General features: G+C 36.6%; 1 protein-coding gene across 9 annotated transcripts in view; it reads left to right on the top strand.

The window, feature by feature from the left end:
* SORCS2 (sortilin related VPS10 domain containing receptor 2) overlaps window positions 1–14,707 on the top strand; it is a 532,019-nt gene that overhangs the window by 409,665 nt on the left and 107,647 nt on the right. For all 9 annotated transcript variants that reach the window (XM_088163095.1, XM_014895301.2, XM_088163094.1 and 6 more), the window contains exons 4-5: window positions 9,513–9,677; window positions 14,431–14,504. In XM_088163095.1, coding sequence (XP_088019221.1) covers window positions 9,513–9,677; window positions 14,431–14,504 — 239 coding nt within the window. The remainder of the gene's footprint in view (window positions 1–9,512; window positions 9,678–14,430; window positions 14,505–14,707) is intronic.

The following is a 14,707-nucleotide window of genomic DNA, read 5'->3' as shown; positions in this document are numbered from 1 at the left end:
CAGCTGCGTTGGGAAATTATCTTCCAAACACTGCAGGAACTCATCTTTTAACACCACTCAAAGGACATGCATTTTTATTCCCATCTTGTTGGTATTGATGGGAAATATAGAGAAACTGTGATAAATGTAAAGTCTCATAAGACATTCTTGCTACAGCCTCAAGAACCGCTGTAAAATCTTGTAAATGCCAAAGCAGTGATAAGGCTGATGTTTTGTTTGGATTCTGGTTTAGATGGCATCAGTCCCAGGATCTGCAAAATGGTCAGTTTGCAGAGTTCCATCTGACTGGGATCAGAATTGGAACTCCAAGACTAACCTTGGTCTCATGTTTTAGAGCTCTGTGTAGCTGCTTGTCTTAGAAAGGAAAATAACAAGTGTTGCCTGGATTTTCTTTTTCCATTTCAGCTATAATTTGTAGCTGAATCTCTAGCAATGTTCTTGGCAAGAGAGAAAGCTCCTGAAATCTTCCTAGCTGCTTTCTGTCTCTAAATACACTGCTAGGAGCCAAGATCCTCAACTTCCCATTTTCAGTAAAATATTATGTTAAAGCAAACAAAATAACAACAACACACACAAAAAAATGCCTAGTTTAATTGCAAGCTTTTAAGGAGTATTAAATGTTAGTAAAAGGGAGAAAAGGATATTAGTAGAAATGTTTGTGCATTCATTTATTAATGCTTGTATTCACTTTTAAACTACTCATTAAAATGTACTGGAAAAGATAAAATAACATTCATTATTAACTTTCATAATAACATTATAACAAAATAACATTCTCACGAACAAAGAAACAATAACACTTGCCCCTAAATTTTTACAAAGTAGCAAATGAACACGAGCATGTTATTTCTGTTTCTGGGCTGGTTTGGGTGATGTGCAGCCTTTTCTCTCTCATATGTGTGAGAATATGTACAGAATTGCCTAAGGTTCAGTAATAACAGCATTCAACTGTGATGGGGCCAGGACTTGTTCCTGCAATGACACGTATGAGTGCTCTAACAACTAATGAACAAAGACAGTATCTCTATCCCAACAAATATTTTCTGTGTGCATAAGGTGGAGCATCCCCAGAAGGAGCTATTGTCTCCCCCCACAGTCACTCATGGGCCCTAGGAATCATGCTTGTAAATCTGATTTAAGTTTTCAGCTGTACATTTCAGTTATGGGGGAAAAAAATGCTTTTCAAGAGAAAAAGTATTTTAAATATCATCTTCCAAAAGCACCAGTCATCACCACTCCCAAGTCCATCCAGAGAAAACTAGGACAATGACTACCAGGTATTTATATTTACTGAAACCCTACCTCAATATCAAATGGGTATTTTACAACTGCGAAAATCTAAGCCCCAGTGGAGAAAGGTTTATTATCTGCAGTGCTGCTAAAATCAAGCACAGCAGTACTGTATGCTTCTGAATATAAAAGCTCTATTCTTCAGTGAAGTCCTTTTTCTATTAATGAGATTCACCCTAATGGGACCAAAAATTACTTTAAAAGACATTTTCTTTCTGCTTTTCAAGGGGTTTTTTCCAGTCCATTTGGACTGGATATCAAAGATAAGGGGAAATATTTCAATAGCAAGAGCTTTTATAATTAAGCTTTGTAGTCTACATAATGGAGATATGACCAAATTCAAGTGAAAAATAATTACTGTTTTTCCAGCACTTGCCTCTGCTGCTCTCCCTTTTTTCTCTGTCTCCTGTTTTCTCCTTCAAACCCATATGATCTGTTGTGACCTAGACTTGCTCAGAGCAGCTCTTTTCCCCCAGGTTTGTGTTTTTCCTCATGGTCTAGGGGAGAAGACCTGTTCAATCTTTAACTATACCCAGTCCTCCTTTCAGACAAACGCCTACACTTTTCAAAAGGAATCAGGTGCTTCCTGAAGGATAAGGACTTTAACAGCTCATTTCCTAGTGCCAGCTACCCCTTTAGATATGGAAATGGCCAAAAGCAAAATACATGTGAGGCACATCTAAAGCACTTTGTAGATTATGTTTATTGTTTTCCAGTCTTCAGGAACTTCTCCCAGTCACTGAGCCTTTCAGAGCTCTCTGTGATTAGAGTCAGCAGCTTTGCAAGTGGCCCATCTGGTTGCTTGACCTTCTTCGTGTTTGCAAATGTGTATATTCATATAATATACACATACACACACACACACACACACACACACACACACATTTCTCACCTGCAAGTTTAGAAAATGCTACTTATTCTTTATAACTTGTGACAGAGACGTTAAATACCTTTATCTGCATTAGAAGTGAAATATAAAATATAAAACTGGGAGAGAGGAATAGATGTGCTTGAAATTGATGCTTCAGCTGGTGTTAGGGATGTCTTGGGCGCATTATGGGAACACCTTTGCCTGTGAAAACACCTGATGAGTATTTGGGATTGGAGGAGAAAAATTGTGCGAAGTGAGATTCCCCAGAGCAATATTTTGAGAGCTCCTTTTTGTAGTCTTCCCAGAAAATTCTTATACAGCCTTATAATAGAGCTGAGATTCATAGTAAAAGACCAAAAGGCATTTGGTATTTTTAAGAGAGGAAAGTGTTTAATTACAGAAGATGATGAGGTCCTGATCAATCCTATATGAGTGATAATTTCAGCCACTACAACTGCCTTTCTTTCCTTCATGTTTTCTCCCTGTCACTAATTACCATCCATGTAATTTCTCTTTGAGTTTAGTGCAGATTTTGCTGTTGACAAATTAATGGCTGGTGGCTAGGAACTGTTTGAGCTGTTCCTTCATTAATTTAGATCAAATCGCATATGCAGTCATTTGTTGTGCATCCATTATCCTGTTTGGAAAGCATTGTTTATATTTTTGCCCTCTGATGTGTTCAGGCAGAAAATATTTGCAGTTTAGTTGGAGGTCCACAAAATAGCTTCTTGAATTAGATTAATCTGTGAATGCCTAAGCCAAAAAGATCACTGTGTGCTTGTTTTGTGGAAATATTCGTGGGGAAGAGTGAAATGTGCCCATTTCTGCTTTTAATACAGCTAGGTTTTTTTGTTTGGTTTGGGTTTTTGGGGGTTTTTTTGTTTGTTTGTTTTCTCTGAGACACAGAAAATGTTCTTATTTTATGGGCAATATAAAACCAGGTTAGGGAACATTTCCCTGCTCTGACAAAAATTGGTGCTGTGCTTTCCCCAGGGCTATTCCCCAATCAAACCACTGATTTAGAGCATACTGGAAAAGACCAGTCTGGTTTAGTTCTTGGTATTTAAATTTAAATTTAAACCAAAACTTTTGAATATGTGAACAAACCAATATGGGGACCACCCCTCAAAGCATCTCAACATCAAGTTTTGCTCACTTTGGATGCAAGAGTACATCAAATAATCCTTTTTGTTGAAGAATTAGCAATAGCCAGGCTAACATTGAGCTTTACAGGAAGATCAAAGGACTCTTCTGTTTTTGTTGTTATCTTTGCCGTATTCATGCTTTTCTCAGTATATTGGAGGAATTCTTAATTTGCTTAATATGTGCCAAGTTTTTTGAATTCTCAGGCTAGCAGCATGAAGTACTGCTCTAAAATGATTTTGAAGATAGCATTTCTCATGAAAATTATCAGTCATTGTAATCAAATGGCAATGATGTTTTGGTTCTACCAGGTTATAGATGCATGAGGTTTGTTCCTGTGGAGGAATTGGTAAATGATCAGTTTGTGTATCCTCCCCTTCTCTAATTAAGGAGACTGATGAATTGAGCTGTAATTGGTATTCCCTAGAGACTTGGCACCCTCTGAGGTCTTCAGTTCAAAAGATCTGGCTGATTTAGGTAGATATGGGTTCTTAACAAGGCAGAATTTTCAGTCTGTTCACCAGCACCAATCATAACATCTGTACCTGTTTCTCTCTGGGCATTCATTATTATGATATGTAAGCACCCTTAAACTTAATTTCACTGTGGTGAATGTCCTAAAGGAAAGCCAACTATTTCATAACTATTTTATTTTGTGATCTGATTATATTATTTCAGGCATGCCTACTGTGCTCTGTCCAGTTACTCTGAACACATTTTTCTATTAAGGTGCTAATCTGATGTTCACTCCGTCTTCAGTATGTCTTATGTGTTACCAACTGTTCCAGTTGCTAACCAGCTTTTTTTAAGATCCTGACCTCTAAATATTCATTCCACATCCTGAAGTGCCTGATATGTTGCTGATACTAGATAAAAAATATTTCAGTTTCCGTTGCGAAATTCCAAATGATTAATGAGCTGACCACAACCCAGGGGAGAAGAAACTGTGATACATGCTTTCCACTGGCTCCACCAGGATTGCTTCAGATGGCCTTTGATTGTGTCCTGAGATTATGTGATCAGTGTAACAAATAATTCTCAGGAATCATCCTTAATGTTCCCATTTTCCCTTCCCTTGTGGTGGTTCTCCTAGAAACTAGTTGCTGTTTCGAAATGCTTCTGTGTGACAGCTTAAAAGGGACTCTTCAAGAAAAAGTAAGAATTCTAGAGGAAACTGTGAATACTTAACATAAAAAGTAAGATATTCTTCTGGGGTGTATGTAAATTCCTTTCTATATGTATTCCACCCAATTTGGTTGGACACAGAAGCAGACTTATTAGATCCAGTTATAACCTAACATTTGTGAGGAGTGGTTTTGTAATGCAACTTCCAGGGACAATCTACAAGATTAAACTGCTATCTGGGAGGCATTTTATTTTACTCTCTGCTTGGAATTACCTTGGGTTGATTTTTTAGTTACTGTTTTTCACCACTCTGAGAGTAAAGGGACTATAGTTCACTCTCACTTAGCCTCTCTTGAGTTATCAGATCTCTCATACCATCCAAAATAAAAATCATAACCTTTTGCAGTCCATTTTGTGTGTTTTATGAATGCTGCCTGAGAAGCAACATCTCATTTACAAGTGGGACCAGGAGCTTTAGTAATCTTTCAGCCAAGTGTATCTAATAGCACATTAATAATATAAATTGTAAACCAAAGAAAAATAGATGAGTTTCTTAGTCTTAAAAATGCAGTGCTGTGAAGCTCTGGAGACTGGCAGTACTGGCACAAAGACCATTTCCCTTCAGAGCTGTGTAGGCACAGAGGTTTCTGTGATGGTGTCACCAGGTGATGCCCTGAGCTCAGCAGCCTTGTCTCCAGTTAAGTAAGCACCTTCGTCTAGGCATTAGCACTGCATGTTCTTAATGGCTTTAATGTGAAGGAGGGTAGATTCAGATTGGATGTTGGAAAAAGTTCTTTACTGTGAGGGTGATGAGATGCTGGGAAAATGGTTGTTCAGAGTAGTTGTTGATGACCCCTCCCTGGCAGTGTTCTGTGCAATTATTTAACCTCAGTGGGGATGGCTTGAAAGTTCACACCATTAAGGGCTTTTTTTCCTGGAGTGGGTCCAGCATTCCTTAGGATTGTATCCCCAGAGATGAATCCTCTATGTCCAGTGGGAGTTCAGCCTCCTGGGGGTGGCTGAGGTTCTTCCTGGCCATGCTTGGCTCCTCAGTGTATGTCTGCTGTGAGCTTAAATGAAGAGTCTCTGTACTCTTTTCATTTCTTACTCTGCCCAAAGGAGGTTTCTTCCTTCAGGGCCAGTATAGAGTGCTGAGGAGTGTCTAGATTTCTGACCTTATGGAGGATTATAAAATTAAAATTAACGTGTCTCATCTCTCTCACCACTTGCTGCAGAAATCTCCTATAGCAAGTCAAATGCTATGAGTGTAAAAATTTATTCATCGTGGTAATTTTTATTTTTTTTTCCTTTGTAATACTAGGGAAATAGAAAGGAAAATAAAAGCTACAATTAAAATTAAGATCAGTTGCTGAAGCTGAAAGAAACAGCACAATTGTAGCATGTTAGAAAATTGCCTTGTTTTAGAGAAAGTGCTGATTAAGATCAAATTTGTCTTGAGTTTAAATTTTGATTGGACCTAAACTGAGGGGAGGGGGGTTATATTTCAGACATAGTGCAAATGATGCATGTTAATATCCTCTGTTTATTGCCACTTGAAATTGCAGCATAGCTTTGAATTGCTGCCAAATCTACAGTTAAGACTCCCAAGTAATCACTATGATTATTCCAAATCTTCATGGTAACAGTGAAAGAAAAAGTCTGATACACAAAGAATTGTAGCCTAAGCCATCAGAATCTTTTCATCCTTTGGGGCTCAGATTGTGATTCCACTCATAGCAGGAATGGTTAGACATGCATATTGGCCAATCAGTCTTGAAAGAGAGATTAAACAAGTGGATTTAATTATGTTATTTTCAGATTTATTTGGTTTTTCTGTTAACTCCTGCCTCTCTGACTTTTACTGAAATGAAGAAAAGTATGGTTTTTCTTTAGTTTTGGAGTGGTTTAATTCCTATATTGATATGGTGTAGTAGTTTTCTTTTTTTTATTAGATTTTTTTTCCTTTTCCCTTTGTTCATCTATAACTGATGCTATTTTTACTCTTTTTCATTATAACCCATAGCACTTTTTATCTCCTTGAAATATTTTTTTTTACTTCTGTGTAGCTACTGGAAGTTGTAGACTTACAGCTGACCTAAGTGTATACATGTGTTATTGTGGTTTATTTAGCTAGATGGAGATTAAGATAAACAGTATAATATAAAGTTACAATTTGCTAAAAAATTATTAGAAGAACCTCACAGGAGTGAGAAATGATATGTAAAATGTTTAAAAGGAGCTCAAATTTATCTGTGCTTAAAATCTGCTGTGGTTTTTAAATACAGTCATTCAAGGAAATAGTTTATTTTGAGTTAAAACCCTCAGCCATCACTGCTTGTTGGCTCTCCAGATAGGATGTCCCAGTTGCATCCCTTCATCAGTTGCTTGCAGGAGGGTTTTGCTACTTGTTCCACTTACAAAGTAAATAAAACTTGTTATGGAAAGCATCTAATGTGGATACAGTATTTACTCTGGAGCATTTTCCTAAATGACTGGAGTTAGCCAGCAGGCGAGTTTGAGCACCCGGTGTGTTAGCTGTGGGAAGGAAATCTGGATGTCTGGCACATAATGATCAGTTTAAATTATTGAAATATAAATCACAACACTGAGTGAAATTCAAAAATATTTATTTAAATGAAATATGATGTGTGTGTGAATAAAAGAATAGTTAGAAACCGTGCCATATGCTTATAAGTCTACAATCTTTAGGGTATTTTTTTAAAATAGATTTAACTCCAAAAGATATATAATAATTTTGAAGATCAGCATTAGCAAATATCACAGTGTGTTTGCATTACATTACAACAAGCATTTTTCATATGATTTCAGTGCTGTTGAGTCCACATTATGAAACTCAGATGTGCCTATATTTAAGCCTATATTACTAGTGAAAACCACTCCCTATTTTATAAATTTGATTCTTCTATTATTTTGAAGCCACAATTTTGGTATTTCTGGAAGTGTCAGATTTATAGAGTCAGGGGGAAAAAAAAGGCAAAACAATATTGCTGTAGTCCAGAGGTGACTGTTCTGTACTAGTGCAGTTCGTGCCTTTTGTGGGGACCAGGTCCTTCTCTCTATGTTCCGGTCACGAAGAAACAGGAATGAGCACTATATACCTCTCTCAGCAGGAAAATAGTTTGAATTTGTTTATTTCCAAGAGAAAATATGTATTTTAAGCCTAAGTCACAGATGGGAGTCTGGCAAGAAAGTACAAATCTCTATGCTGGGCATAAATGCTTCTTCACTTCTCCTTGAGATGCAGGGACAGGGCAGCACATGGCAGCCACATTCAATTTTAGGTTCATGCCATGCCAGCTGCAGAAAAGCTAATAAATGAGTGTGTTACAAGAATCTTTGAATGCTGTATCTAGGCCACCAGCAGCTACTGGTAGAGTGTAGATAGTAATGAATTAAATAGACACTATTTGAAGCACTTCCCAAGAGACAGAAAGCCGTTGGATACATAGAAATAAGAGAAGGCATTTGCAAAGGTGTCATTTACAGAGGCTTTTGAATAAAAATGTCAGTTTCCTACTCTTGGGTAAATTATATCATTAAAAAAATACAAGATTATAACAACGTTATGGGTTATTATTTTGCTCTTCTTACTGACCTAGTCACAAAGCTAATGGAGTAGATTTGCCTTAATATATGCTTTAGTGTGGGATTTCAGCACTGGACCATGAACCCTGAAGTATCTGCAGTTGTCTCTCTTGTTCAACAATGCACTTCAATAAGTCCCTCATTTGAAGTATATGAAAGCCCTTGAAAGTAGTGCCAGTGTGTATGTGCTTCAAGGACAAGTGCACATGCTTAAGTTACTTGTCATATTGGAGCATCTATAAATGTTGAATTTATGGTTGCCCCCCCCCCCCCCCCCCAAGACCAATTGCAGTAAAAGCTCAGCCCAGCTGTCATATCTGTATAATTTATTAGAAGTTTCAAAATTTTAACTTCAGCTCTGCTCTAAAAAAGTGACTACATAAAAATTATACTGGTTTTGTTAATCTCTTTCCTTCTCTGTATTCACATTATTGTAATTCTGTTTGCATAACTCATTGCCATTTATCTCTGTAAGCAATTTACAGTCACTGTATCACAGTGATGAGTATTCTGTGGTGCTTTCTGCACCATTTGCTGAATAGTCTAAATACATTTTGAATTAAGGAATTTTTTAAAAATTGTTTTTGAAGCATGAGCTACAGAGAGCCCAGCTGGACTTTGAAAATCCAGTTTGTTTGCAGGCTGTCACTTTGTAAAGGCATGTTTTTGAATGCCAATTGGACCCTTTTGATCTGGAAAAATAATCAAAATGGATCCTCACATTGGCAGTTTTAGAACCATGATGATAGCAAAAGGTGAAGAAGTTGAAATGAGTGAAATTCTAACTGAATTATGTGGGGAGAATTTCTTCTTTTTGTTAAAGCTTGACGTAAAGGTCACACAAGGAGACAGCTCAAGATATTATCTTGAGTCAAGGCATTGTTTGGACCTGAGAAGGAAATACAAATAATCTATTGGATTATTCTTCTGCATCAAAGTGAATTGCCTTTTTATTCAAAATATGTCAGGAAGAGGAGAATGGTGAAACAATGGAGAGATATTATAAAGGACTTTCTTCTCCTAGGTCATTCTTCTGCTATGGCAATGATTATTTTTGCATTTAGTAGCCTCACTAGATAAAGAGATATATTTATATGGACGTGTTAAAATAAGTCATTACTAGTTTGTTTGTTTGTTTGTTTATTAATCTAGAGATGTTATCATGTGGCCTCATGAACCTTGTACAAGCACTAAAACCCTAGACAGTCATTCTGAGAAGAGATGAGGAGCATAATCAGTTTGGTGTGGATTGCAAGGAAGTTATAGAATGTAACATTTACAGATTTGCTCAGGGAAGATTAATAAACTCTTGCAATCCTTATCTCTTTGGTGACTTGAGTTTCTTGTCTACAGAATTTTGATAGGTAAGGTGTGTACAAAATCTGACATTTACACACACAAAAAAAAAATTAAGGCTGTGTTGTCTATTATAGAGAAATCAGGCTTCTGAAGGTATGCTGTTGTTTTTGTCTTTTAGATAATTCTTGTAAGTTCCTCCCATAATGATCGTGACCAAAGCCTTTTCATAAGCACAGATGAAGGAGCCACTTTCCAGAAACAACCCATTGCTTTCTTTGTGGAAACTCTCCTTTTTCACCCAAAAGAAGAAGATAAAGTACTTGCTTATACCAAGGAAGGCAAGGTAAGGCTTGGAGATACTGCATTTCTTTGAAATTTAGGAATTACTCTATTAAGATTATATAAAGCAATTCTGACATGCTGATTAGTGCTGGGTTTTATGAAATACCAATTGCTCAGAAAGGAATCATATAGTGGTTTTGAGATTTATTTAAATATTTATTTTATTCATGTCCAAATCTTTGTGATTATGGTAGTTTCAATCCTGGCATTTTCAGTTGATATGGATATTGGGAATATTTATCCTTCTGCATAATACAGTTAAATAATAATGAAACATGCTCCTCCCTAGAAAGTGACCATAAACAATTTATAGTACAGTAGAAAGTTAATGAAGCTGAAATATTTCCTCCAAAGGCTGTTCACAGGATATAAAATAAACTCATACAAAACAAGTTACACACTAATACAGCAGAATAAAATTTGTGGAATCAGTGACTTTGTAGAAATGCAGAATAATTATCTCCCTTATGATTGCCTTATACCACTTTCAGCTTCAGGAGCTGTTCATGTTTGTAAATTTTTACCCTCTTTCAGATTTCTTCTGGTTAAACTGTGAAGTCAGTTTTGTGGGTTGGGCTCAGCACTGATGAATGTGCACACCATCTGGAAGGGTGTAGCTCATCTCGTTTTCACAGTGCCAAAACTGCAGCTGCAAACTCCCTGTCATTCTGGTCCTGGTAGCAGCCTTAACTCACCTCTACCATTACTCCTGTTTTAAAATTAAATTGGTAAACTCCAGTCCGTTCTACCCTCATCATACCTCACAGAAAGTATATATTTAAGTGGTGAGATAAGTCAGAGAAGTTCACATACTGCAGCTGAATACTGCCCTGATTCCGGTGATGCTGTATCAAGTCACCCTTTTGGACATGCTTTTGAATGTAAAAGTTAACAGCTGATCCCAAAACAATTCATGTTTACAGGAATTTGCAAATAAGGATCGAACTAGAATAAAAAACATAGCAAACCAAAGTAAGTCAGAAATTACACTAAATATTTTACTTAGCTTTGATTTGAAATCCTAACACAATTTGAAATAATTTGAATGCATGTTATGTAAATAAAATACTTCAGGGAAGCCTGAAGTAATGAAAAGCCTTTGTTATGAAATTATTTTTTTTTGTTTGAATTTGTTTCTGACAGTAGATATAATTACTGGATTTTCATAGTTACAGAGGGGCAGAATCATGAAGTGTAAGAGTCCAAAGTGTATTGAACAAGTTGTACAGCCCACAACAAGTAGGTAGACATATGTGTTAGAAGAGAGCAGGAGGTAGAAGTACAAAGTGAAGCAGTTGGTGTGTGTTTTGATGAATTAAGCATGTTAGGAAGATTATCAGGTATTTCATACTTGGATAATCACCCAAAAGGAGTGATGCTACTGTTTACCATGCTTAAAATGTGACTGGACAAAAACCAAACCAAACCAAACAAACAAAAAAACTATGAAAAAGATTCAGTAAGGAATAATTCTGCAGGAGTAGCTGGAGGAGTTAGGATGGACTGATGGACTTTTCTCAGGCTTTCAACGATACTAAAAAGACTCAACCTTTAAGACTTCCTTGACAAGTCCTACATCTTTACCTTAGATGTGTAGGAATGAACGATGCCTTCAACTATAACTGGGTTAGTAACCTGATTATGTCTTGTATGAAATCTGATATATTTGGCCTAGAAGAGAGAGGAAGATAAAGTGATGTTGGCAGAGAAAGGAGTTGAAAATCAAAATTGCAACTTGACACAAGAAAAGGTCACTGTACTAAAATCAATGATCTTGAGAGATAATGTTGATCTGAAATTGCCCTGAGGAGTCAGTACACTCTAGGTAAAGTTAAGTAACTTTACCTTCTCTAAAAGAAAGTAGTATCAGAATGTAACACAATCTAAAACTCAGGAGAAGCCATTAGCTCCAGTTACTCAAAAGATTTTTTACAAAGGCACTTTGGAGACTGCAAGGAATGAAAGGAATGAGGTCCTTCATAAATATCAGTCAGCAAGGCTTCTTTGTCTTCTGGAGCATGATGGCCATTTTCACAACTTTTGATTCGATTTAGAGCTTATTTCATATTGCAAAATATGCGTTGTTCTTTCATTTAGAACCCTAGATTCTGTTTAAAAAAATCTCTAGCCTCTAGCTGACACTATAAATGAATGCAAATCCAGTCAATGTGGTTGGATTAATCCATTTACTGCCTCAAATCTATATGCTCTTTTTCTGGCTACCCCTCAGTTAAAATGAATAACAGTCATCTATTTGCTGAGCCTACGTAAATGCATCTAGATGTTTAAAAAAAAAAATTCAAGGACGCAATAGATTTTAATTGTTCATTTGGAAACAGAAAGGATGAAATAATGGCTAAACAGAAAAATATTTTCAATGTTTTTAAAAAGCTTTTCCACACATTGATTGCACAAGTTAGAATAAGCAGAATTATGAGACCTATTAGATCTGTTTGCTTCAGCCAGAGGTTTTAGCTGTCCACTAGAATAACTGTTTTCACATCCTATCTAATGTCATTTAATAGTTTTATCATATATGCCTGTAGAAAAACAGAATACATATGGGTCACTTGGGGTTTTTTATTACAGAAAGTTCAATGTGTGTGTAAGTTAGTTACATGTTATTTTTTATCTGTTTCAAATACTGTGTCAGTTAAAATTTCATTTCAGTTTGAATATGCCTTATTAGTCTTACTTCACTCTCCTTTACAGTAAGGTTGCAGGGGCTTCTTCCTCCTGGAGAAAGCGAAACTGTTCACTCGTAAACTCCTAGATTTCAATCTTAAATGTGCATGTGAGCAGGTAGTTTAGGTTTGAGAGAGAGGGGGTGGATTTGGCTTCTCTTGTACAAGTATCACTGTTCAAAGGGTGAGAATCTTTAATTTTCTTCTAAAATTCTTTGATGACAAAAATATATCTCTTTGTTCATGTGCCAGTGTTGTCCCTTATCCTAAATAGTTCTCCTAAATTATATAAATATAATAAATTATTATCCTAAATAGTTATCCTAAATAGTCCTCTTCCCTCTTGCCAAAAATTCTGAATTCTTGGCTTTCTTTGCAGCTTAGACAACAGGGTTAGGATAGTGCATTAAATGATAATTTCTCCCAGATTTGAGCAGTCTGCTGAGGGAGGTTATTTGGTGAGCAGGGACTTTTTAGAAAATGGAAAAGCCAATGGCTGTCTTTTCTGCAATGCCTGTTGTGACAAGTGTTTGAAGAAGGGAGCAGCTTAGGTTCTTCACCCTGCACAGTCCAGTCCATTCACAGCCCCATCCATCCCCCTGAGGAGGTTGCTCGGAGCAGGATGTTATGAAATACCCTGGTTGCAGCAAATCCTAAGCCACGTAAAATTAATACCAGAAATTTAGCAGCAAATCAGGAGCTTGGCTCTGCAGCCCCAACATTTATCTCTGAGGATGAAGAATTTTTGGTCCCTGATTGTTTCTGTCTGTGCATTGACTGGGTCAATACTACAGTAAGCAGTGTGAGTCCTTGTTGTAGTTTCCTACCCTGTGGTCTATCTACTTTAATCAAGTGTGCAATGGAAGGAAGCCCAGTCATTGTGAAGTGCAGAGCAACTGGGAAATTCTCTTCTATCTCTAATTCAAACTTTACTAAATTTACCCATAGAGTTTATGCTATGTTACCTCAGTCTTTATTTTTACATATTAATATTGCTGTTTTTCTATAGTAAAACATAATGGTGGGGGGTTTTTATCTTTTGTCATTGAACCTGTCATTTAAAAACATAAACATTGCTTACTACTCCATATAAGATACTTTCCCTCAGAACACTCAGTTACTGAACTGGTGACTTCTACATCAGAGAACAGTTTTACTTGCTTTTTTATCCCCTTTATTAGAGATATCAAGAGAAAACCCATCTTATGTAAATTGGATCAAATAAGAAATGCACGCAGACAGCAGGGGGCTTTAAATCTTGTCCTTTTAGAAGTCTGATAGAACTTCCTATTTTAACTAGAGGAAACACATTTTGAAAGCAAATGCTAAAGGAAGGAGATTTGTTAAGAGGTATTTTAGATCCCACGTTATTCTGGGGGAAAACATCTTTCATCTGCATTCTTGATATCCATCCATATCATTAGCATTTGTTTTTTTACCAGAGGGGAGAACTGCTCATACAGAAGGTGGAGCTGGAATCCTTCTCCTCCAGGCCATCTTCTGCCTCTGTGCTGAAGGACCACCTCTTGTGGGTTATGAATTAGTGTCTGTGGAGCAAGCCCATAAGTGCATCTCTCATCAAATCTCTTAAGTATTTCTGTAAGATATTTTGGTCCTATTTTAGCAGAGTTTTAAATCCATTGACTTCCTGGCTTAAGTATTTTTGATAGCATTAAGGCTTGAATCATAAAGGAAATATTTGTGCTTCTTTGGTCAATGAATGGGAAGAAGGAGAAGTGCCCTTTTACCATCCCTCTTGTGTAAAAAACAATCTGACCTCAAATGAATTGTGTTTTCACAGTAAACAAAAAGTCATTGTTGCAGAATTTTCTTTATTATAGATGATATTTTTAAACAATTTCACTATGAAAAGATGTTGCTCTGAGAAACAAAGTACTGAGTTCCTGGTAATGTGTTTTTGGGTTTGTTTGTTTCTTTTGTTTCTTTGTTTTTCTTTTAATTTGTGTACAATCTGTCTTTCTAATAGTGATATAAGGCCTGTGTTTGAAGATGTACAGTATTATCAGTTTCCTATCACCTAATTTTTCACCGTTTTCTCTCCTTTTCTAGATTTATGTATCTATTGACTTGGGGAAAAAATGGAACCTTCTGCAGGAACGAGTTTCTAAAGATCATTTTTTTTGGTAAGAAGTATGTTATTTTTGCAATAATAAAATGGGCAACGAAAGTATGTCATTCTAATCCAAGATGTTTAGAGAGGTATGGATGGGGGCTGTGTGAGCCTTGGCAGATGATGGCAATGTTTCTGTATCCTCTGCTGCAAAGCCCAACTCATACAGGGATCACACTGAGTAGCAGCACGTGGATTATAGGTCTCGGTCTATGG

Source organism: Sturnus vulgaris, chromosome 4, assembly GCF_052056855.1.
Source record: "Sturnus vulgaris isolate bStuVul1 chromosome 4, bStuVul1.hap1, whole genome shotgun sequence".
Lineage (NCBI taxonomy): Eukaryota > Metazoa > Chordata > Aves > Passeriformes > Sturnidae > Sturnus > Sturnus vulgaris.
Note: the sequence above shows the minus strand (reverse complement) of the source record. Positions and strands in the feature narration are given on the sequence as shown.